We start from the raw sequence: 25092 nt of genomic DNA on the forward strand, positions 1-25092 counted from the left end.
CCCCTCACGCCTTAAATCATTTATTTTATGAATTATTGAATGCAATGAATCCCAACACATTTTTCTGTATGAAGCAGAGGCATCATTCAATATGTTATATTAGAAAAGGATGCTTCAGGGTCCCGAAAAGACATGAGGGTTACAGACATATACAGGAACATAATCTTTCATAAATCATTCTGTAACTCTTTGTATTCCGGCTATCATTCACAGAGTCTGTGATTATATTCAGTCTCGATTGCACTTAATCTCTATCTTGCTGATGGGTGAGCTTGCAAACTCTGGAACAAAGAAATGTCTCTTCGCAGGCTCATTTCAATCACAGCCAGGGATAGGTTCCAAACGTCAGTTTGTTGTACTTTTACCCTATGGTCACCAGTATCCACATTTTAATCTAAGTTCTTTAGATCCTTTAACTCTAAAGAACTCCCTACCTACACTGAACTTCTAAATTGCAGTGATTTTGGGGTTTTCGTTTACAAATCCTCATTAACTCTTTTGGACACATTAATCTACCTTATACCAAATCAGACCAACTGTTCCATCCAGTTTGGTACTATCTATGCTGATGTGTAAAAGCTCTCCAAGGTATCATCCACCAGATGTTCCTTGTCATGCAACCTGTGATTCCTCTTGCTAGAGATGCCAGTAGTTGAACCGCGAACCTTCTTCATGCAAATCATGTACTCTACCTCTGAGCAACCACCTCTCTTCTGAATCACGGGCACTGGCCACAGTCCACTGTACATTTGCACATTACACTGAAGCTGATGATATGGAAAGTGGTGAAACTGTACCCTGGAATAATGTGGTAAACTAATCTATGTAACCCTGGCAACGTCAGATGACTAATGTTTGCCACATTGGGCTCTCTGACTGGATATAGTAGCTGTAGCCAGACTAGCTGCACCCAAAATGAAGCAGCAGGGTGTAACATGATCAATTACTAGCTTTGTATATTTAGATTGAAAGTATTTCATGAATGTAGCTCAAAAGCTTTCACAATGCAGAAGTGGAATGTGGGCCATTATAAAGCATTATACATTAAGGCACATCCAACTACCTCTTGGATAATGAAATCAGAGGAGCTCTGCATTCTTCGGCGTTTCACTGGAGATTTTTGCTGGGAGTCAACCATGGCTCTGTATGTCATCGTTTGCAACTCGTAGTCCTGCAGAAAATAAATGGAAATAGGTAAACCTGTAAGCTACTTGTTCCATACTAGGAGTCTCTCAAGTGCTGCATAAATTCATCTGAGTACTAAAGACTATGGGTGATATCCAATGGTGACTGGTCTGCTGACAGAAGGGAATCTGTCAGGAAAACTGGGAAGGAGGCAATTTTAGGCAATCCCCCAATAGCATACGATCTGGACAGTTCTAGATCCCCCTCTAGTTTTGGACAGTTGGAAGGTGGGGAAAACCTTCCAGAACAGATTTTGAGGGGGAGGGGATGCAAGGTATCGGGAGGGAAGATTACCTCCTGTCAGCTGACAGTCACCAGAAGATACCCTGGATATCCTGTGACATTAGGGCAGTGAAGCTGGAGTGTAAAAGAAGACAATGCAGCTGCTATGGAACTCACATTACAACTGGACTGGGAAACAGCAACTTCCCTCAGCTCAACTGGCAGGTTTCATTGATGGTTTTCCATACAAAACCTGTCACTCTGGAAACAGAGGTAGAGATAGGAAGAATGCCTGCACACAGCTGAACAGGACTACAGGAGATTTCTCTTGGCTTTTCTCTGTTGCTTTGGTGACAGGTAAAGCTGCCACTCAAGTGGGTAGGTTGGATTGTCTGATTACAGACTACACCTTGCAGCACAGGAGAGGATGGATGGTGGGGTGGCACTGTTCACCTGACCTCTGGTCCGTGGTGCTGCTGCAGTTTAAGATAAAAAAGGTAAAGGACCCCAGGATGGCTAAGTCCAGTCAAAGGCAACTATGGGGTGCAGCATTCATCTCACTTTCAGGCCGAGGGAGCTGGTGTGTGTCCAGAGACAGCTTTTCCAGGTCATGTGGCTGGCATGACTAAACTGCTTCTGGCGCAATGGAACACTGTGATGGAAACTAGAGTGCACAGAAATGCCTTTTACCTTCCCACCGCAGAGGTACATATTTATCTACTTGCACTGGCATGCTTTCGAACTGCTAGGTTGGCAGGAGCTGGAACAGAGCAATGGGAGCCCACCCCGTCACAGGGATTTGAACCGCCGACCTTCTGATCGGCAAGCCTAAGAGGCTCAGTGGTTTAGACCACAACGCCACTACAAGGTAGAGGGGCAAGGTGAGGTGAGGTGGCAGCAAGGTCAGCATTTTGCAAATGCACTGGAAGGAGCACCGGATTCCCTATGCTAGAGGTCAGCTGAGAGCCGCCACCCTAGCCCACTACTGCTGCCAGCGCCCACTGACACAATGCAGCCTAACAATGTGGATTGGAGCAGCAGCTGTGGCAGTAACAGCAACATGTGAAGCAATGTGTAAAGTGTATCTCTCAGAAGACACGGCAGCTTCCACATTTCCATACCCAGACTTCCAGGTGCAGGAACAGCAGCATCACTGTCGTCATTCTGGATGCTGAGCAATGCTCACATTTCCACAAAGAATTAAAAAAGAATAATGACTGTGCACAGAAGTTATAGTTTTACCTTTACTGCAGCTGAATACTGCTCTGAGTGCTTCTGGCATTCATCTAGCTTGTTTTGTTTCGTCTCTATTTCCGACACTAGCATCTGTAAAATAAACAAGAGAATTTTAGTATGTAACAGTATCAACCTATGCAACTTTCCCCATCCTAAAGGCTGGTGTTCTACTTGTTTTTTAAAACATACTAGACTGAAAACGTGAAAGTTGTGTTTATGTATAAAAACTTAGCATGAAAGGCTGTTTCCCTGTGGTCTGCTTTATAAATTACCTTTGGCTCTACAAGAAAAATGGAAGGGGGGGGACATTGCCCCTCAACCAACATATGCAGAAACATACTAGATTATTAATAATGTAAGATACAGAGGTATATCCAGTACACTGCTTAAAAGGGGAAATTTCTTATTAGCTGAACTGAAACTGGCTGTCTTTAGCTTAGTCATTAATTCTTTACATCTAAGCCCTAGAAAAAAACCTGCATGTTGTAAGTGGATATTTTTTATCAGCTCACTACAGAAAGGTGGCATATAAACAAATTAAATCAATCGATCAAGCTTTTACCTTTTGCTGGTTTAGCTGTTTGGCCAGAGCTTTACTGTTCTGAGGTGGGTTTTCCTGGAATCTCTGCTGAGTTTCTTCGACTTGCTTGATCCAGTTATCCAGTGCACCATATGTATCCCTGTAGTACTTTAGGGATTTATTGATAGCTTCTAAGTCACGCAACCTGGTTGAGTGAAAAGCAAGCTGTTTCAGTGAGGAAGAACAAACTAGTAGCAATGACAATAAAGAACTAACCATCATCACCACCAGCAACCTTACAATAACCTTGTATGGGCAAGTCAGTATTATTATTCCCCGCATAATAAAGATCTTTGGGGTGGGTGCTAAGTCTGAAACAGAACAGAGATTGCCTAAGGCTACACAGTAAGTTCAGGGCAAAGGTGAAATTAGAAATTCCTGGTTTGTAGCTCAGCGCTAGGCTACACCACTTCATAAACAGCTGGCTGTCAGAAGCCATCATTCGGCTAGAATTCCTTTTCTCAGGATTTCTACTGCAAACCTTCAGAAAAGGCTTTGCCAATTTCATAAAAAAAACTCTCTGAGTTCTTTTTAATTTCCATGCCTTTTTTGAGGAGCTCACAGTTATCAAGAAATGTATTAGTTCTGAGGAATACATGCCAAAGAACATACATTCCTGGGTTCATAAAGCTCCAGGCAACCTTCTATCTCTCTATCAAACATCCCTTCATCTTTATAGGAAGCCAGATGTCTCTCCCTGTGTTCCTTATTTCAAAGGGCTTTGTCTCTCTCTGTCTCTATCTACAAGTTCCTCATTTCAAATGCCAGGCACTGAAAAATAAGTGAATCCCCTGCCACGATAACCTCCAGATTCAGACAAGGATGCTTACATGTACCAGTGTATTTTAGACATAAAAAGCTACTCAGGGTGACCACTAGAGGGAAGTTATGTAGAATTCAGCAGAAGCTTAAAAAACAAAAGGAAAAACGGAGCAGTCACGTTCCATGTCCTGCAACAATATTCCTCAGTTGCAAAACTTCAGGATTAGAATGTGGAGAAAAGACTCACTTTAGAATAAATTCCCAGTTCTTCATATGCTGAATAAATCCATGGTTGTTAGGGAAAAACAGGTACCTAGTCTATTACAAAAGTCTTTATAGAAAAGGGCCTTGCAATCTACAGGAATAATAATAATAATAATAATAATAATAATAATAATAATAATACTTTTTTCCTGCAGTTTTCAAGCTTGAGGCAGAAAGAGAAGAAGGAAAGCGAAACATTATGTGGTAATTACGATAACTGCAATCCTAAAAACTGACCTGTGGTGCTGGAGGGGGTTAAGATTGAAGGGATTCCCCTGTCCACTGTTGTCTACCACTTGGGACACCCCCACAGAAAGCTGAAACTATGGAAACTGAGGCAGTGGAAATACTGTTGCCATCAGTGCTCCCAACAGCAGTACCCAGTTAAGGCACTGAAACAGAGCATTTTGAGAGCTGGGGCCATGGACCTGCTCAGTCCTACCTCAGTCCATTTCCCCAGCCTGGGCCAGCCTGATACTGGTGCAACAGGAAGAATAAAAAAAAGCAAAACCACACACTCCTTCACCAACCTTCTGGCTTGGCCTGGGCTGGCTGAGGCTGTGGGGTAGTAGAACCCACATCTCCATACCTCTCTATGGCCCCTCTTGTTCTGTGAGTAGCAATTAGTAAATAATTTGGGCAATAGTTAAAATGGCTAAGTTTTATACAGCTGAAGAAAAATTATACTGATAACTAGCCAGGGTTATTTATTTATATATATATATATATATATATATATATATATATATATATATATTAAAAAAACAGGAGGGTGAACATTTGTAGGGAACAGTCTGTTTACAGTTACAAGCGGCAGTCGACACAAAATCTGTTACCTCTTGCGCTCAGAGTGCCTAAGTGTTGATGGTGAACTGCCAGCACAGTCAATTAAGCTGTCCGAGATACGCAGCATTTGCTTCATGTTTATCTCACAAGCACGCAGGAGCATTCTCATTTGCCATAAATAAGGGTACCTTAAACTGTCAGGACAGAAGACTACCCACACAGTGCTTCTAAGACAGGCATGCTTTCCTGAAGATAGCAAGGATTGAACCAAGGGAATCACAGACGTGCAGTATGTATCTTGCAGAAGCCACAGTGCGGAAGTTGCTTCCCTGTGGCTTCTTTCCACATCGCAGCAGTAACATGTGCCTGGCAGGGCCACTGAGGGGTCCGCACAGAGGTGACAGCCATGGGCCTAGTTGGCCCTGCAGCCTCTTGCCCACCAGGCAAAGCTCTCCATCTCCTTCGCTCTTAGAAAAGCAGGGAGGTGGAGGCAAAGAATCCCAATGCCAATACTAAAAAAGCAGCAAAAGAAAGGAAAAAAATCAAGCGGGGGGGGGAGGGGAGAGACTGTTGCTACTAACAGCAGCTGCAAAACAACAAAAAGTAAGCCTTAGGAGGAGATGCAGAGAAATGTATTTACTGAGGGTTTTTTTCATATGCAATGTGTAAGTTTACTGTCAATGCACTGGTAGCAGTTGGATGGATTTGTACAATGGTGGAATTCAGTGTAAAACAGGAACACTTCCACATGCTTGGTGAATCAGCAGCTGGTTTCTCCACATATTAAATGGCGACTCTCCACAGGGAGACTGAAGAGGAGCCACGGCCACTACTGGGCCAGGCGGGGGGTGAAGGCAACAAGGAGCCCAAACAGTAAGATTTGTCCGGCTCCACACACTTCCCTAGGGACGGCCTTGCGTGTGCATGAAGGAACCATATTCACTGCTCAGTGTTCCTTCATATATATGTTATGGGAGCTGTTTTGGAAGAAGTCTCAAGAAAGCAGCACCTGCCCTCCTGTCAAAATGGGCATGACCAAACCAGAGAAGTTTTATCTTCTTTATTTCTTTCTCTCCTCAGTTATGCTATACATGATGGTTGAGACTTCCTGAAGGAAATTACCTGAAAACACCTAAAATTAACAGACACTCTGCCAAAACTCCAAGACCAGCATAAGGTAACCCCACACGCACCAAAAGAAAGGTTTCACTCTGAAGTTTCTGAAAAGAAAGTAGGAGTACTAACCTGTTCTCAATCTGAGAATGAACATTCTGCCATCTCTCAGTCAGCTGATCTGCTTTCTCTTTGTGCCAGTCAAAGTCGAGATCACGTTCCTTGTGTGTTTTAAACATCTGATCACTAATTGCTTTAGCTTTCTGGAGTTCGTCTTCTAGAGCATGGAATACTTCTCTTTTTACATCAACCTCTGATCTCCATTGCTGGTACACAAAACATGTGACATCTCAATACAGATCCTAATGCTGCTGTTTCAAATCAATATGCATTACTATCATTACTAACTAATGCATCATATTACTAATTAGTAATAGGGTATCCATGCAGGAAACAAACAAAGCACCCAAATTTTCAGTGAAATGCTATAAAAAATGGTTTTGTATTTGTACCGTTACTGCTTCTGTAACTATAATGAAGAGGAATACTTTGCTAATTATAGGCATACCTAAGTTTATCCCTCATGTGGCTAATCTTCCCTGGTCTTCCACTTCTAAGCAGTTAAGGAAAATTAGCTGCATAAGAAGGAAGGGAAAAGGCTGCATTCTTTCCTCGTATAATTTGGCTGTGTTTTTCTTTTCTGAAGAACCATATGGGAAGGAAAGGGACCAGTGACTGTTTCAGGATCCTCCATCTTTTGTTGCCTATAACATGGATGGAAAACCTCCAAATGTTGTTGGACTACAACACCCATCATCCTTGACTATTGGCCATGCTGGCTGAGGCTGATGAGAGTTAGAGTCCAGCAACATCTGGAGGAGGACAGGTTCCTAATCCCTGCCCTATAGGGATGAGAGGAAAACCTCAGGATTCTAAACCAGAAGTCTTCTTTTCACAAGATGGTGTAATATACAGCTCAGCTCTTAGCTAAGTGTTACTGGGAAATGACATAATAATCAACATACATTCCTAATTCTCAATATTTGACCAGTCAACTGGCCACATCTCAATGCCACTCATGTTACTTCATTTTCATTCTTCTAAAGGCCAAACAGAAGGCAGGTGATTCAAGACAGATAAAATAAAGTACTTCTTCTAAAGTACTACTTTGTTAAACTATCAAATTTGCTCCCACAGGAAGCAATGAGGGCCACCAACTTGGATACAGGAAGTTTAGACAAATTCATGGAAGAGAAGCCTATTGATGGCTATGCTCTGTCTCCAAGGTCAGAGACAGTAATGCTTCTGAATACCAGTTTCTGAAAACCATAGGATATATATATTACTTAAAAGCACACCTATTTCTCATTATTATTTTTCTGTACATCATAAGAATACCTTCAACGTAGCCATAAGGTTCTCAATATTGCTCTTGTCGGCAGTTAATGGTTCTTCCTCACATAGTTTAGTCTCATAGAGTTTTACCAGTGCTTCAGCTCCTTGAGTGTTTTTCAGCACCAAATTTATAGTTTTTAACCTGAAACAAAAGGGATCATTTGTCATTCATAATTTCCAAATAGTTCTAAAGTTTTAAAACTTGTTTTAGTATATGAAGACTATACGACTAAGATCATTCTTCTATTTGTTTGTTTGTGCAAATTTATTTCTGGCCTTTCAACTTTATAAACACTTTCAAGGTGGCCATATGAAATTCTGTATCTATTATTCAATTCAACAAAATATTCAAAACTGTGAATATACTTAGCTTCCCCTCCAAGCACATGCTACATCATCCTATCAAATGATGATGATGATGAAAAAGTGTTACAAAATGTGAATGACTTGATGGCTTACTTACTTTTCTATGTAAATGGAAGACATGGAGTAAACCTGATTCATATTTTGAATTACAAGGTTAAGCTCCGACCGCAGAGTAGGAACTGAGGGCGAACCAGCAGCTTGACTGAAAAAATCATCGCATTTGTCTGTGATTGTTTCCAAGTCCTCCTTGAGTCGATCCAGATCCTTCTTCAATTTCTACAGAACCAAAGATGAAATGTTTTACCCCCCTATAGCAAGGAGCAGTTCTCAATCATTATAAGCATCCTTAGGTCAAGAGACACTAATACTATAGAAGATAATATGAGCAAAGGGTTATAGGACCCTTTGGAGCAGCATGACAGGCTACAGGGGAAAGAGGAAATCACAAAAAACTGCCCTGCCTTTGTACCCCTGTGGGGAACCTCCACTGAATCTCAGTTCCTTCTGAACATAGCTGTCAACGTTTCCCGTTTTTCAAGGGAAATTCCCTTATTCCAAATAGGATTCCTTACAAGAAAAGGGAAAAGTTGACAGTTATGCTTCTGAAATTGAAATGAGCCCTTCCATTTTTCTAAATTACTTTTTATTGGGGTTTTTGTGTTACAAAGCAAACAGATAAACAGTGAACGGTGCATCTATTGTCTCCACTTTCAATTCTTTGTCTTTTTCACAGTTCATTTACGTTTGGTGAGAGACATTTTTGTCATAGACATCTTGCTGCTGGTGGAAATGGGAGGTGGGGAGAGAGATGGGGATATCATTCTTTCATTCTATTGCCTATTCTTAGTGTAGGGTGGTTGTGTCCTTCAATTGTTTGTTTGCCCTTCCATTTGTTGAGAACTAACTAGGGTTCAAGCCAGTAAAAGCAAAACTAGTTAATCCAAGCTAGAACTCAAAAGTCGTAACCACTGCCACACAAAAACCAAAAGACTTATTTGATAAGATCCTTGCTCACTTTTATCTTCAAAGAACCAGTAAAGCTCACCTGCTCAGTCTGGGAATTCCAAAATGAAGGCATTTGTAAACAGACTGCCCCAAAACCAACTGGTGGCTCAAATGTTTACTTCACTTTAATTAGCTCTACAAGTGCACATTACTCGTTTTAATTTGTAGATGCAGCCATGCAAATAATTGTAGCGGTCCCTTCTGAATAAGCTCTTTATGAGCTCATCATTACACGACTGTTACATTTCCTGAGCTTTGGAGAGCCCACAGAGCAGCTCAGAAGACTCACCTCTTGTTCAGAGATCCGAAATACACTTTCATGTAAGTCATCTCTCTCCAGTGGGGTTCGAATCTGCCTAATCAAACGATCTTCACAATTCTCCAAACGAAGTCTCATGTTTCGAACTTCTGAGATGTATAGGTTGTAAATGGATTCTTCATGCTCCTCTGTTGGAAGGAAATGGAAGAATGCAAGTAAAACCAAGTATATTTAATATTCTTCTGCCACCACACAACAGATATTCTAAAGTCACAGTGCTATAACCTTTTCTGCAGTGTCTCTGCTTCATCTAAAGGAAATGTGCAATTAACTTTAATGGGAAGTGGTCCAGAAGAGAAAGGGATATGCTAACAATGTAGGGAGAAGAGGAAGCATGTCTTCAAATTCTTGTTTCCATGGTTCTCCATCTCTCTTTTTTTAAAAGCTAATATGTTTGCTACAACTATTAAAATATGCAGAAACTGAAACTTACACTCCACTTATACTGAGACCTGCAGGTGTAGGTTAGTATATAAATTCAATAAATAAATAAATAATATAAAAACCACCTTTCCATAAAATAATATAAATTTTATACAGGCAGAATATTGCCCACTCTGTGGAGTTTCACCATTCAAATTGGTCAAAAGCCAGTAAAGAATGTTCTTTACCACACAAAAAGATCTATTTTAGTAACAAGTTTGAATGCATTTGAAAATTTTCAGATTGCTGTTAATTTAGACCCACAATTTCCCCAGCCAATCATATTTCAAAGGTACCTCTGTACATTTGAAATAACAAGCATAAACAAATCTAGCAACCCCCCCCCCCCATTTCAAATAGATTTTCTCCCCAAGGGGAGATGTGGAAGTTCACAAATTGGGGTCACCTTGAGCATCTTCTCAAGTGGAGAAATGCAAACATCGTAACAGCAGGACACAAAATCAACTTCTTGCTTGCCATGTATCATCATCATCATGTCTTAATATGGGCATCCCCCCAAAAACTAATATGCACATCACTTTAGTCATAGGTATTATCATCCCATTTGTGTATGCACAGTGATTAATTGGATTGTTTATGGTTCGTCCAGAGATGATTTCATAATAAGATGGTATTAAATCTATAGAAATGAGTCCCTTATCATTTTCTCCAGATACACAGTCGAGCACAGTATATCTCTGCTCCGTACTTATATATTTACTTTAATCAGCTTTCATCTGTTATTGCATCCCTTTCTATATCAGCATCAGCCTGAATGCATAATATAATACATCTATTCAGCTTTATGGAAGCATTTAAAGCTCAGTGATATCATATATTTTCAAAAGGCAGATGGAATATTTACAACAGCAAGGAAGAACTTCAAAGACTTTTTTTAAACAGATACTCTTACTGCTTTTCCAAAGGATATAGGGTGCATTTATGGCATACTTGCAGATTTATTTATTTTTTAAGGAGAGTAAGTAAACAAATGTAAGTGATGTGGTATGATACTCCTGGTATTTTATTTTGAGAGGGAAAATATGTTCCTTGTACATTTGTGTGTAACAGTAACAGATGTTCTTCCTCTTATTGTGCAACCTGCCAAAATAATTGTTCTATTTACTCACACAAATTATTACCAGCTCATTTTAGGAACCCAATTGAGATCTCAGATTGTGTGCCAGTAAAATGCATATTACATTTTCAGCAATTATGCAGGGGCACAAGTTCTTTTATCTGCAATATAACATTTCAATATCTGAATCAGTTCTGTGTGTTATGAACAACAAAACAAACAGAAGGGGAGTCATGGGGAGATCAGCTCTTCTTTTTCCTTCCCGTTTCCTAAGTGATTTTCTTAGGAGCATCTGTGTTAATGACAGCTCAGTGATTTCAAACAGACACAAAACAAGTATAGAGAGTTACAGTCAGCTGACCTATACCATGTGGGACGCGGGTCACAGAAATCGCACTTCCTCTTCTGCTATTTGAAAAGCAACATCTTAATGTCTGAACTGGCTCTGAGTGCTCACTGTTAGACCTATGTAATTGCTTACGTGCTGTGGGTTAAACCACAGAGCCTAGGACTTGCCGATCAGAAGGTCGGCGGTTCGAATCCCCGCGACGGGGTGAGCTCTCATTGCTCGGTCCCTGCTCCTGCCAACCTAGCAGTTCGAAAGCACGCCAAAGTGCAAGTAGATAAATAGGTACCGCTCCGGCGGGAAGGTAAACGGTGTTTCCGTGCGCTGCTCTGGTTTGCAAGAAGTGGCTTAGTCATGCCGCTGTATGCCGGCTCCCTCGGCCAATAAAGCGAGATGAGCACCGCAACCCCAGAGTCAGTCATGACTGGACCTAATGGTCAGGGGTCCCTTTACCTTTTTACTACATATTCATGCCGAAAGCATACATGCCAAAGTGTGTGTCTGTTTTGACAACACTGCAGCAGCAACTGTAGAAAAAATAACAAATACTCATGCAAGCTGCTCATTTTTTCCATTTGACACTGTAAAAAAGAATGGGCCTTTGGACTTTCCCAACTCACGCCTTCCACTGGTATCTATTTCCCTCTCTGCTTCTGAAATGAGCACCGCTGTGAAAGAGCCACAGCAGTATAGTTCACATATGTAACATTGAAAGGGTAGTCAATACCATAAGCATCTTGTATGGGAGACTTCTGCACAGTTGATGTGCTATATTTACCTCTCTCTGCAGACTTAAGGAGCTCTTGGTAGTACTGCTTGCACACATTCACCTCCCTTTCCAGCTGAGCAATGTCAGCAACTGAAAAGGCTTTGGACTCCTGGCTGTCTTCAAGGAAGTCATCAAAGCGGGACTGCAAGTTGCTTAAAACCTGCTGGTGTTCACCTGGCAAGAGTGTCTTTATCTAGGAAACATTAAAAATCAGGAGGGGTAATTAAAGTCTTTCTAATGTTGGGTGCCATTTTATAAACCACATACTGTTCTGTCAGTTTCTTAAGGCAGTATCTTAATGTTCCAAAAAGGTAATACACATGTTACTCTGTGAGGGCAGCACATTGGAAGATGTCTGTAGAGGAATTGCTCTTTAGTAACCAGAAGAAAAGTCAATTGCGATGACTCATTTCAATGAAATGCATACAGCAACTTTCAAATACATACAAGTTAAAAACCCACATAAATGTCCTGGACACTCCAATGAGACCAGACAACATGTGCTGGGTGTTTACAGAAATTGACATATGCACATTTTAAGCGCTTAGTATAAGAAACACCAATACAACACTGACATACCTTCAGCAATGATGCCTACTATGGAAAACATGGAGCTTCCCACAATCTTAGCCTAGCCTGATATAAAGGGAGGTTGTAGCTTCTGGATGCAAGCAGCAAACTGTTGTTGCACAGATATAATACAGGAATACGGCACATTACAGAACCAAATATTCGGGAACTGTGTGTGGCTTCACTCAGCTTTAGCCACTATAGATAACTGCTTCCGAATCATGGAATATTAGGCTAGGTATGTTTTGTTATGAGTGCTGGAACAGGCACAGAACTTACCGAGGCAACATTACTGGCTCGAACAGTTTCAATTTCATTTGTCAAATAGTGCCAGGAGACCACGCTCTTCATGTTTACATGTGATTCATGCCACAGGGCCAGGACATTCTGATATTGCTGTTCAATTCTGAAATGCACAAAGAGGGGGTGGGGAATGACAGAGTCTAAATTAATGATTTGTCAAGTGGCAGTCAAAAGGGTACATGTTATAAATTTCCTGTACGCTGTGCATAGAAAAGCTCCTGGAAGGCAAATAAGATCAATAAGGATTTCCATGTTGTGTGCACGCTATGCCAGCGCTTACCTGTTTGCAGTGTCTATTGCTTCTTTGTTGGGTGGAGGAACAGTAAAACAGACGGAGGGAACCATGGCCTCATTACCGCTTGGACTAATCACTTTCCATTTTGCCCGATGGGAGTTGCTTGCCAGTACACATTCATCATCTCTGTAAATGGTTATCTGGTTTTCAACAGAAAGATCAGAAAATCTGAATCAGCGTAATATTCTTATATTGTTCTTACAGCACACTCCCTTGAACATGTGCCACTAGGAAAGTGACAGGGGAGCAAAATTGGGGGGTGGGCAGGACCCAACAACTTAAGCCCCAATTGGGAAGGCAGGGACTTGTTTCATTTGATAGGGAAGAGAATTCCAAGAACATGCCATTAACTGTCTTCATTAACTGCCCATAATTGATTTGAAGAAATCTAAGGTTCCAACCTCAATTTGTCTGTAGTCACAGATGGCTTTGATTGGGATGGATGTTTTCAGTGGATTATCTGGATTCCTCGGCTTCAGCTGAACTATTGTCTTTGCTCTCCCCACAAGGCCAGCCACTGTGTTCTTGTACTGCAGGAGCTGTTCTTTCTCTTCCTAAAAGCCAATTTATAAAGAAAACAAGAGGAGGGGAAACATTAGAAGCAGCTGCAAATTAAATGTGTTCTTCTTTGAAACTTAAAATATATTTTCTGCTGTTTGTGGTATCTTACAAACATTGTTCACATAAACCAGAATGGTATCTATGGTGCTATTAGTACTCTCTAACCACCACTGTTTATTAGGTCAACAGCCCTAGACGGCGATGGTCCATTTGTGTAATTCACCACGAAATAGTTGGGGGCAGCCATTTATGTCCCATTTTCAATAGTAAGGGCTATGAGGGGCAGAGCTTAATTCCTGTGCACTGCTTACCAATCACATTGAGAAACAGTGGTAAAAATTCATGTCCCTGACCTAAGATTCTGTTTGTGAAGAGGATTACATTTTTATTTTATGTAACTTCATGCTCTGCAAGCTGAAGATGTTCCCTGGCTGTTAGCCAGTGGCTAATAATAATAATAAAAAGAACAGGATAGTTTCTATATCTGGGCATGTCCTAATCAGTTTACTGGCTTGTGGCCACTGTGCAATCTGTTGACACTAAAAGCCAGTCTATAGGTTGTCCAAAAGCCCCAAATCAGTCAAGAGCTGCAATTACTGCTCTTCTTCAGTGGTGGAAACAGAAATGTACAGAATACTGCCAAAAATGGTCATCAGGAATTATGAGAAACATCTCATCCATATATTTCACTGACATTGTTTAAGATAATGAGCTTCTTGAATTATTATTTTTGAAGCTAGAATTGTGAAAACAATGGTGATAAGATTAGTTCCCCTTAAGAAAGAACAATTTGTGATGAGACTTCCTTTACTTTTGGGTTCACTGTCTACCTTTAGTACTCTGCTAGCAGAGCACAAATGGCTTTAGCTGAGTATGTATGGATGATACCTACCATCGACTCTTGGATCAGATCTTCCAGTTTATGAATACTGCTGGACCTATCACAGCTGTATTTTCGATGAACAGCATCTCTTAAATTCTTCAAGTAATCTATGGCCTCTTTGGCGTCATTGAAAAACTAGAATGAAAAAAACACCTTTTGATTTAAAAAACACACCATTGCAAGCTCTGTCCTCAAGCGAGTAGTCAGTACAGCAGTCTGAAGCCCAGGCTGATAATCCAAGAGTGTGGTATACTTTCTTATTAGATAAAGGAGACATAAGTTTCTAAAATCAATTAGAAAACTAAATGAGCCCGTTCACCCCAGGGTCTCCAGTACCAAAGGGGATAAAACCACCAGTCCTCTTTACCCACTGGGCTGCAAAGTTAACAACTCTCTCTGCCTTCAAACTTGCTGCTTACAACACTCTACAATGCCTAGATACTTATGAAGTTAACTGGGTACCCTTTTAATGATCTGAACATGCATTACTTCTTTGCAGTTGGGAAAAATAATAATTCCTGTACAGGGACTTTCTTTCCAGCGCAACCTGGGTAAGTTTCTTCTTCCCCTTCCTGTCCCTCTCCCGCCACTCACAGATGTTTTTCCTCATTGATGATTGTGGTGTGGTTTGTATTGTTTGAATTCAGAACATGCAGCAAAATAATAATTGCTTCTAAAATCAAGTGGGAAAGGTTACTCAATTTCTTGGCCCATTTGAACCACATGAAAATATTGGTGTGAAAAAAAGTAGCTTAATCCCTTTAGTTCACATCCACTCTGAAAAAATATGCAACAAAACTCATAATAAAAACAACACAGCACTTTTTACAGACATCTGCAGCAGTAAAATAGGAAGTCCTGTGAAATGTGAAAATTCTGGTTTAGATTTATTGCAGGGTCAGTATGATATTATTTGGCATAAAAAAGCATTTAAAAATCCTTTTCTTCTTGCTGCTGTTAAGAGTTAAATCTGTGGTTACTCTACAATAATACCCATGTGTTACGTACCTCAAAATATGCAGTGTTTTCTCTCAGATGCTGTTCAACACATTGGCAAAGCTGCAAAATCCAGCTCCACTGTGTTTGCATTGCAGCTCGGTAGGCCTTAGGGATACAAGCAGAGGAAACAAGTCATGTTTCGCTGTGCAACAGAAGCAATTCAAATGAGGAAGGGGGGAGATTTGAGGAATTGAAGCCCCTGCCCTGACCAATTTTCCTACTCAAATGCCTTCGACTTGTTATAACAGTAGGAAAAGAAATCACACCAGCCTCTCAAAATATCAAGTTCTCTACAAAAAGCAATAAAACTCTCTGAACAATTTACTTATTAAAATAACTGTCATTTATAACTTGAATTTCTTGAATGCAGTATTTGCTCTATCCCTGCTATGGTAGAACAGTAATATTGTTGGCCAGCAGAGGCTGCTCTAAATACTGTAGATTTAGAATTCTCCTCAAGCATCTCCCATGGAAACCAGTGGGTGCCTTGTTCTCTGTTAGAAGACGAATTTCAACTCAATTTGCTAAATACCCTACAGATAGTGAAATTGATCTGTTCTATCATTATGAAAACAAGCCACAGTAAAGACTCAGACTCACATGCTCCCCCCCCCCCCCCCGCTGCACCTGCAAGAAGGTTTCTGAAAGCTTTCGCTTCTTTTTTTGATTACTTGCAGCTTGTCGTTCCACCTGGAGCTAACCTTTTCTATGGCTTGTTTAAAACAAGTCGAGCACAAACCATGGAGTCATCAAGCTACCTTATTTCATCAAACCATAGTTAAAAGTTAACTTCCATCTAGGGCTCAGACATCAGATTAAACTGTGGTTAATCAAAAGAGAAAGTTTCCAATCTCCTCACAGCTGCACCAGAGGTGGAAGAGGAAGTGTGTGGGTCCAAGATTTGTTCCAGCTAGTTCCTTCTCTAGATAAATAATGGTGCATTGTGACATCTGAATGCAGTCTGAATTAGTCTATAAATACAAACTTTTTAGGAGATACCAATAGGATATATCTAGTATTAATTTACATAGAAACACCCCCTCCAACATCAGCCCCAACAGTACTGCTTAATAGCCTGGAAATATCATAGAGCTTATCTTCTTGCATAAAAGCCTTCTTGCTTCAGAGCACAAACCCTGCATGACTATCTGCTTTGTACACAACCTAGTTTCCTAACTGACAACCGCATGATCACATTTGGAAGTCTGAAGGCACCTGTGGCAGTTAGCATGCATTTTAAAACCAAAACAGAAGCACTCATAAATTTCCAGGTGTTGTTTGGACATTAGATGCATTTTGGACTAGAATCAAGTCACACAGTGTAGGCACACGACATGATGCCAGTCTGAAATAAATTCAATGTCCAAACAATATCTGGAGTTTATGAGCAACAGCAAGTGCCTCAACTTCACACCTTAAATGGAAGCAATGAAACCTTTGCACGTAAGAAAGGCCCAGAAGTTCCCTGTCAAATGAAAACACAGAACCACTGCCCTGTCACAGGTTACAAAACTCAGCCTCACTGGAATATTGATGGGAACTGATGTAACATAGCTCTCAGTAAAGTGTCTAAGGCTGAGCATCTGATAGACAAAAGCATTAACAACAGAAATCTGGGATGGGGCCAAGGAGGAGAAGGATAGGAATGGAAAGAAATGGAGTATCTTGCAACAGGGTAGGGTAGGCTGGCTGGACACTGGAACTAGCAAGAATGTCTGGCTGGCCAGCCCTTGGAATAGCAGCCCTCCACAAATGCTACATATTATTGTGGTCCCATTTATTTCATGTCATTGTCATGTCATGTCAAAATTAAGTGTATGCTGTTGCACTTTAAAGATAAACACATTTGTTCTGACATAAGCTTTTGTGAACTACAATACACTGCAACAAATGCACGTAGGGATTGATGAATCTGTCTGTTTCAGTTTCTGTCAACTTCTCATTTTTCCAGTATTATTATTATTATTAATGCTGCACAGTATACCACCCTTCAATATAAAATTTCAAAATACATGATCAAAAACAAGAGGAAAGCCAAGCAACCAATAACCCTCTCCCCGCTGTACAGTTGGGCAGTGGGTTTATGACATGTCTATGTAGAGCCTGACTGTGAAATCAAATAGTCTTACTTTACTGAACATTTTCTGGAAATGAAGCATGGGGACTACAGACTGCACCCAGAAAACAAGTCTATATTCTGTTTCAACAGCCCATAAAAACAGCCTTGAGAGACTCTGTTTCTATTCCTAAGTTATGCTTAACAACCTACCTCAATAGTTAGCCTTGCAGGGTGGTTTTCAAATAACAATTGTTCTGCTATTTCCTGAACAGATTTGATAATTTCTTCCTTCTGATCAAGTTCTCTCATCAGTTCCTTCCAAATAAAAAGACAATTAGCTATAGAAGCCAGGAGCAAAAAAAAAAAAAGGGGGGGTCACATTCAATACTTATTTTTGACTATTTTAACAATGCTTACTGCATGGTAGTCCCTTTTCCGTGCTATATTTGTATTTCTCTCACTCCAGTCATATGCAACCTCCTCCTCTTCTTTCTCATTCAACCATATGAGTTCTCTGGTAGCGCGAGATACAAAATTGTGAAGGGTATCAAGGTGTCTTTCCTGATTTCTTGAGGTGTTCTTGAAAAAGATAGTAAAAGAAATCCATTTTTTTTTTACTTTAAACCTTTTTGTCATCAAAGTGGCATCCAAATAAAAGGTGGGACTGCAATCTTACCAAGAGTTTTGCATATTGGCTCTCCAGTTTGTGCAATTTGTCTGCATAGCTGAGTTTAAGGGGAGCAGTCATCTGGATCTGTAAAGAACAAATTGGTTCAAAGTGTGTATGTATGTGTGTGTGTGTGTGTGTGTGTGTGTGTGTATATATATATATATATATATATATATATATATGAAGCACATTGCACACATGTGTATGTGTGGGGTATATTCCTAATTTTTATATGCTGCTTAATATACAAAATCCCTGCACACTTAATATAACCACAACACTCCTCCCCAAAAAAGCTGTACCTCACTGATTTTTGCTTCTTTAAGGCTTGACTCAAATTCTTCAATAGCTTTGTGGACATTCTTGTGATTTTCTAAATGGCTTTCAACGCTTGGCAAATCCGAACCCCATTCAGCTCGATCAAGTTGCACCTTGAAAGCAGAAGTTGAAAATTAAAGTCGAGCCCTCAAGCGGGTGAGGAAAATGATCAGGCACAGACCGAATTTTTTTTAAAAAAATGTACATGTAAAGATGTTACCTGCATTTCATCTACCCATCTGAGAAGATCCTGAACAAACTTCATGTTGACTTCCTCCTCTGTTAAATTCTGATCGATAAATGCCGATTTCATCAGAGGTTTTCGGATCTGCATCAATTTGAGTGTTTGCAGTGCACCCGTGTCAACTCCTGTTATGTAGCTTTGAATTAACCGTGGTGGGAAACCTGGGGTGTATGCTGGGGTGATGGCTGGAGTCATTCTTGAAGAAAGACCCGATGATAAACCTGATGTTAGACTCGATGATGTCAAGGAGGGTGATAAGCCCTGGCTCAGTCCAGAGTTTAAGCTGGGGCTGAAGTTTGGTGCAAATCCTGAGTTTAAGCTTTGTGTTATTCCTGATATCATCATCTTGGTCTGTTCTGTAGTCAGTGTCCTCCCCTTGCTGTATATTGAGGAGCACTCTGCTCTTAAGGCCATAAGGTCATCTCGCAGTTTTGCAACCCTGTTTCAAAAACCAGAAAAGCATTTACTGTAGAAGTGAAAAGATCTGGATATCGTCTTGGGATTTTCATGAATTCCCATCATTTCAAAAACAAAAAATAATGAAACTATCTTGTATTTTGTGTAAAATAAAAAAGGAGGGGGTTGTTTATTAAGAGTTCAATCCACACATTCCAGTAAACCTTGGTGATAAACTGATAGATATATTAGGAATTTTAAAGTGAAATGGAGCTAGATGGTAATGTGCCAAGTAATAGTGTGTGTCTGTGCATAATAAAGCCATCATAATGAAAAGTAATGCCTCTGGGAAAGGCAAGAGACAGGATCAAACTCATCCTCCTCTTTAAGAATAGAATGTAAGGATTAAAGTAATATACAGTACTGTTGTAACAACTGTAGCCCCAAACACAACTATTATAAGGTAAGAGAAAATTGAAGGGATCCATTTTGTCTCTGTGTGATGCTTCCCAAGCATCTCTGTAAACTTGGCACAAAAAGAATATCTGTTGTGCACTGGATTCTTTATGGATCCTCCTCAATCAGTAGTGATTTCCACACTCAAGATGGAAAGTGCTCAGTCTATAACAGTAGCAACACTCTTCCCAGAGAAGCTGTGGGTGTCAGGGCTGACCCAGGAGGTATTGGTGCTTGAGGTAAAAAAAAAAAACCCCAAACAAACAACCACCGCCCCTCAACCTCCTCTGCCACGGGCATGCCATGCCCCCTCCTCTTCCTCCATGGGCATACCACACTGCTGCCACACACCCCACTGCTGGGCATGCCCTACACTGCTGCCATTGTTGCCACGTTAGGCCCTTTGCTCTAAGTGCACCTACTTCACAGCAACCTTAACAAACAGCAGCAGGAAAGACAGCCACTGCAGCAGCACGCACCAGCCGTAGGGGCGTGGCAGTGGCGGAGGTAGGGGCACAGCGCACTCCTCAGGCCCCAGATCTGCCACCTGATCTGCAACTGCCTCGCCTCAACTCATGGGCTGTATCTTTGGGGAATGCAGTTTCTACAATACATTTTTTCATATGAATGTATCCGTGGGAGCAGATGGACCAAAGAAGTGTGAAAACTTGCTCGATCACATTGAGCTCAATGGGACAAATTCAGAGAAAATTCAGCTTTGGAAAAGTTTTTCTGTGCATTAGCAGGAAGAAGAAGAAGAGGAGGAGGAGGAGTTTGGATTTGATATCCCGCTTTATCACTACCCGAAGGAGTCTCAAAGCGACTAACATTCTCCTTTCCCTTCCTCTCCCACAACAAACACTCTGTGAGGTGAGTGGGGCTGAGAGACTTCAGAGAAGTGTGACTGGCCCAAGGTCACCCAGCAGCTGCATGTGGAGGAGCGGAGACGTGAACCCGGTTCACCAGATTACAAGTCTACCGTTCTTAACCACTACACCACTTTAAAGAGACAGATACTTAAATGCCTGTGTTTGACAATCATTTATGTGCATAGATATTAATGTGGGGTGTGGGGAGAACAACTGGCAATATCTCAAAGCATCAGCACTGTATAAATATAGCCAAGGATATAGGATATAGGAGATCATGCTAGTGTACTAAGAAGTTGCATACTATGGCTATATTGAAACATAATGCTAAACCATGGGCTGCTGTTCCACGACAACAAGGCTAGTCTCCCCCTGGGCTTATGCACTCTCCCTTTTCTCTCTTCTTTCCAGCTTGGTCATGAATAGCAGACTGGAAGCTTCCACTTCCAGTTTTGGATTAACTGCAGTTTAGTGTGTGACCAAACTGTGGTTAATCTTAACTATGGTTAGGAAAAAAAATATGTGTGGTTTGAAATTGGCTTGTTTCCACTAGCTGGATTTAAGCTTAGCTGCAGTTCAGCTTGGACAACATGGCAAGCTACAGTTAAGCTAAAATGAAAATAAAGCTTAGACATTCACTACATGTCAGAGATGCTTGCAAAATCCAATAAGCCGTCCAGGCAGCCAAGCCACAATCTACAGAGGAAAAAGGTTTTGCCATGTTGCCATGCCATTTAAGTTATCTAGTTCAGGACAATTTTAGTTACATCTGGGAGACTGAAATTTCTGGTGTATGTGGGCATCCTTTTACTTTTAGTGTATTTCTGTTAAAATTGCAGATATTACCAGCTGCAGCCTTCATTATGCTTTTGCATAGCTACTGATAGGAAGTAAGATGAATGCTCCGATTTCTTTCTTTTTACATGTTATTTAATTTATCAATAGCATAATAGCATCATCTCATTAATTTTCAATTCTGAAAAGGAAAAAAACCCCAAAATAAACTAGTAAAAGAAAAGAAAAATATATAACTCAGGTGAGGGTAGAGCTTGTTACAACTAAGTATTGTCATCTGTCTACACAGCTTACTCTGCATTAAAAAAAGAAAGAAAAGGGGCTTTCATGGGCTAGAGAATAAATTCTTAAGCATATATTCACATAAGCTCATATTTCTACATAACATAAATGCACAAACCTCTGGACCAGCTGATCTGCCTGATAATATTTTCCATCAATAAGAATCTGGGCATCCAAGACTTGTTGACGCAGCAGATTCTCACATTCAAGTAGATAACCTGCAATCTCAGCTTCATTCTGGAACTGCAGACCTGATTCTAATCGCTTTGCATCCTGTGTTAAAAATACAAATTGATTTAATCATGCATTTAACTGGAGAAGAAACTTTATATAATATACAAGGAATATTTTGTACCATTATCATATTCTGAAAATTATAATAGTTACAATAGTTTATTCAGACATGCTTTACAATGTTTATCTGTGGATTAACATACATGGTAAGATAAACCCAAGGTGAAAGTCACATTATCACGGTGATGACCAACTAAATCATATTCAGAATAAACTCATTAAGATCAGCAGACTTAAGTTAGTCCATTGTTTCAATGGATCTAATCTGAGTATGACAGTCAGATACCTCCCAGATACTTGGGTTTTTTTGGATACCAATCCACATTTTTATATATACATAAAACAGCATGCTTTGTCCAGTGTGTGTAGCAAAATAAGGTGACAATGATATATAGACAGCTAAACCAACGTTCATGTGTAAAAACCCATAACCTGCCACTTCCTTAACCCATTGCGCGCTGTGTGTGTGTGTGAAGATTGTGACACTTAAAATATTAAACATTTTAGCTTTTGCTTTCATCAGTTAACACCACTAGATTTCAAGTCAGTCATTGGAAAATAAGGTGATAGTCTTAAAGAATGATGTGAATCGAGAGAATTTACAGCAAAGTGCAAGACTTCAAGTGTCCCTGGATCAGACTTCTCTTCTGTTGGAAAAATTTCCCATTCTGAGTGGTTGCAACTTTCTACATTAAAATGCCTTCCAAAAGGTTGATTAAGCTTTCTCTTTGTTATGGCTGAAGTGCTTTCAAAAATGGTTACAAATGTGTAGTTGCCTGGCTACACACCTTTCTAACATACGACATTGCAAAGACTTGCAGGCAATATTCTTTTTTACTGAACAGGTTCGCCAGACAGTCTGTTTTTGCTGATGGCATTTGCCCTAAGATAACTACAGCTGATGCAATGGTTGGAGTCACAATAATGTAACAAAGGACTGATAGCATTTTGTAGGTTTGGAGGCTGGAGGAAAGGAGTGATAGGAGATTTGCTGGTGGCTTTTAAATGGTATTATAACTTGGCTATCAAGAGGTAGATGTCTTTAACTGCAAGGTGGTAGCTGAATAAAATTATATCATGACAGGGTTGTGGAGTTCCTTTTTCATATCTTCAAGTAAAATACTAGGGTCTAAGCCATAGGCAGCATTGTTAGGGACATAACCTTTGCACCCGTTCTAGAAATTGTAAGTAGTCCTCCACCACAACCACAAGCTTGATTAACCTGCCGCATGACATTTCCATGCAGACGACCACATTCTTACAAACTCTATAAAAAACACACCATCCAATTCTTGGATACTGTAAGGAACAGAGAACTCCTGGATTTACAGACCGACCCCTCTAAAACCTTGGACTTGGAGAATATTGCCTAAAAGCATACATGCACTTTTAATCATTTTCACAAACCTTGCTTGCAAAATTATAGCACCTGTCTTCTTTCTAAGAATTGTCTCCACCCTTAGTATTTGCAGGGTGGAAACAGATCCTATTCTCAAGTGAGGCTGTGAACATACATTCTCCACCCTAAAAACAAACCACCTTGGAATCCAACAAGTGTATGAATTTAAAACATTTAACATTCTTTAAGCCTGTCCATTTTGTCTGCCACTTATTAACATCAGCTTCCACCTCCATTTTACACGACTGAGGAAATAATTTGCATGCTTTTCTAGGATATCCCAGTATGTTCTAGCCCCTGCCAACCAACAAAGAGGTATTCTTCTTGTCCTCATAATTCCAAGAGACACTGTGGTAATTCCAGTTATACAAACAGAAGACATCAAGCCAACAGATGGTGATTTGGTACTGGTCACCCAGGAAGTACATGTCTGTGCAAGAATTTTAATCCAGATTTTGCAGCTTCAACTCCACCCCTTTATCCAGTGGTCTATGCTGGGGCTTTTTTATACAGATAAAGAGACAAGAAACTAGCTATCCAAATACACTTACTGATTGCACAGCATTTCGAGCAAGCATTAGTTTGTCTTCGCAGCCCAGGCTGTCTCGCTGAATTCTGTTTGCAATCTGCTGCAGCATTTCTAACCTAAAAGAAGTCAGAAGTTAAGACAAATCACATGGGGCTGGCCATTAACATCTCGATTCTGCTACCAGATAAAAACGCACCACATTCTGCAGAATAATACCAGCACTTACCTGGTTCCTTCCTTGGGACCATTGCCAAAGCTTATACAAGAATTAACAAGGGTTGGACCACAGTTAACAGACAAGAAGTTTTCATTGGAATCAATGCTGGTCCGGGTGCTAGTGCTGTTACTAAATACAGAGTCACTGCTGTGGTAGCCGTAACTGTTCGCATTCATTTTTTTACAGCCAGAAAGCTATCCCGCTGGTCATTTAAAAAGTCGAGAAGACAAAATGCCTGCAAAAACATACAGCTTCCAGGGACTAGATGGCTTTAAGGACAAAAACCAAGCTCTGCATCCTTAAATAGGTCTCAGCATGCATATTCAAAGCCCTGCAAGTAACATTCTCATTCCTCTTCAGAAGACTTCGCCTTCAGCTATATATGCCAATGTGGGCTTGGCTTCTGTAGCTTGAATTGCCTGTGCAAGTATGGACTAATCAGAATGATTAGGGTGTTCACTCGGAAAGAGGGATGCCAAATATTTTATGTAAGTCTCATCCAATTTCAACAAACTAAACGATTTGAGGAGTGGGGAGGGAACTCCCCTTCAACAGTTTCACAACCTTTAGTCTCCCTACACTTAGCATAGGTTTTTCAGTAGTTTCTCATCCAGGTCCATACCCACTTTGCTTCAGAAATACTGCTCCCAAAACATCCATTGGCCCCATACACAGCAGTCTAGACATTTGCTATAAACAGTATTAAACTTATGCTCTAGCCATGTCCCTCTTAAAACTATACATAGCCCCCGCTGGAAAGAACTAAAATTAAGTATGTGTGGTTTGTTCACTTTAAGTACATACAACATGCATTTATTAATTTTAAAAAATCAGGTCAAAATATTACGATTAATCATTATCTTCTAAATAGGAAAATTAGTGTCTGCCTTGCCATATTGATGCCACTTTGTTGAATTTAATGGAGATACCGTGGTTTAAAATGTGACAGTGAATCAATTATTTGGACTGCTTCATCACTATGGGTTGTGTGTGTGTGTAATTCAGAATGTTTGCCAAAGTTGGTATATGTATTTTACCTCCTCCTGGCAATCAGTAGTCATGTTAATGTCAAAAATGAAATCCAATGGCATTCTTTAGCTTTCA

General features: G+C 40.4%; 1 protein-coding gene across 1 annotated transcript in view; it reads right to left on the minus strand.

Annotated features, from left to right (window-relative positions):
* LOC310759029 (dystonin-like) overlaps window positions 1–25092 on the minus strand; it is a 306438-nt gene that overhangs the window by 139617 nt on the left and 141729 nt on the right. The window contains exons 15-34 of the mRNA XM_083605788.1: window positions 23794–23887; window positions 21668–21822; window positions 18728–19190; window positions 18492–18620; window positions 18196–18273; window positions 17937–18098; window positions 17730–17834; window positions 15470–15565; window positions 14471–14596; window positions 13419–13571; window positions 13003–13157; window positions 12699–12825; window positions 11859–12042; window positions 9204–9361; window positions 8007–8185; window positions 7547–7685; window positions 6281–6474; window positions 3206–3368; window positions 2650–2733; window positions 1064–1171 (exon numbers count right to left, since the gene is read on the minus strand). Of these exons, the coding sequence (XP_083461914.1) occupies window positions 1064–1171; window positions 2650–2733; window positions 3206–3368; window positions 6281–6474; window positions 7547–7685; window positions 8007–8185; window positions 9204–9361; window positions 11859–12042; window positions 12699–12825; window positions 13003–13157; window positions 13419–13571; window positions 14471–14596; window positions 15470–15565; window positions 17730–17834; window positions 17937–18098; window positions 18196–18273; window positions 18492–18620; window positions 18728–19190; window positions 21668–21822; window positions 23794–23887 (3052 nt within the window). The remainder of the gene's footprint in view (window positions 1–1063; window positions 1172–2649; window positions 2734–3205; window positions 3369–6280; window positions 6475–7546; window positions 7686–8006; window positions 8186–9203; window positions 9362–11858; window positions 12043–12698; window positions 12826–13002; window positions 13158–13418; window positions 13572–14470; window positions 14597–15469; window positions 15566–17729; window positions 17835–17936; window positions 18099–18195; window positions 18274–18491; window positions 18621–18727; window positions 19191–21667; window positions 21823–23793; window positions 23888–25092) is intronic.

This window comes from Podarcis filfolensis (genome assembly GCF_964270895.1).
Source record: "Podarcis filfolensis genome assembly, chromosome: 3".
Classification (NCBI taxonomy): Eukaryota; Metazoa; Chordata; class Lepidosauria; order Squamata; family Lacertidae; genus Podarcis; species Podarcis filfolensis.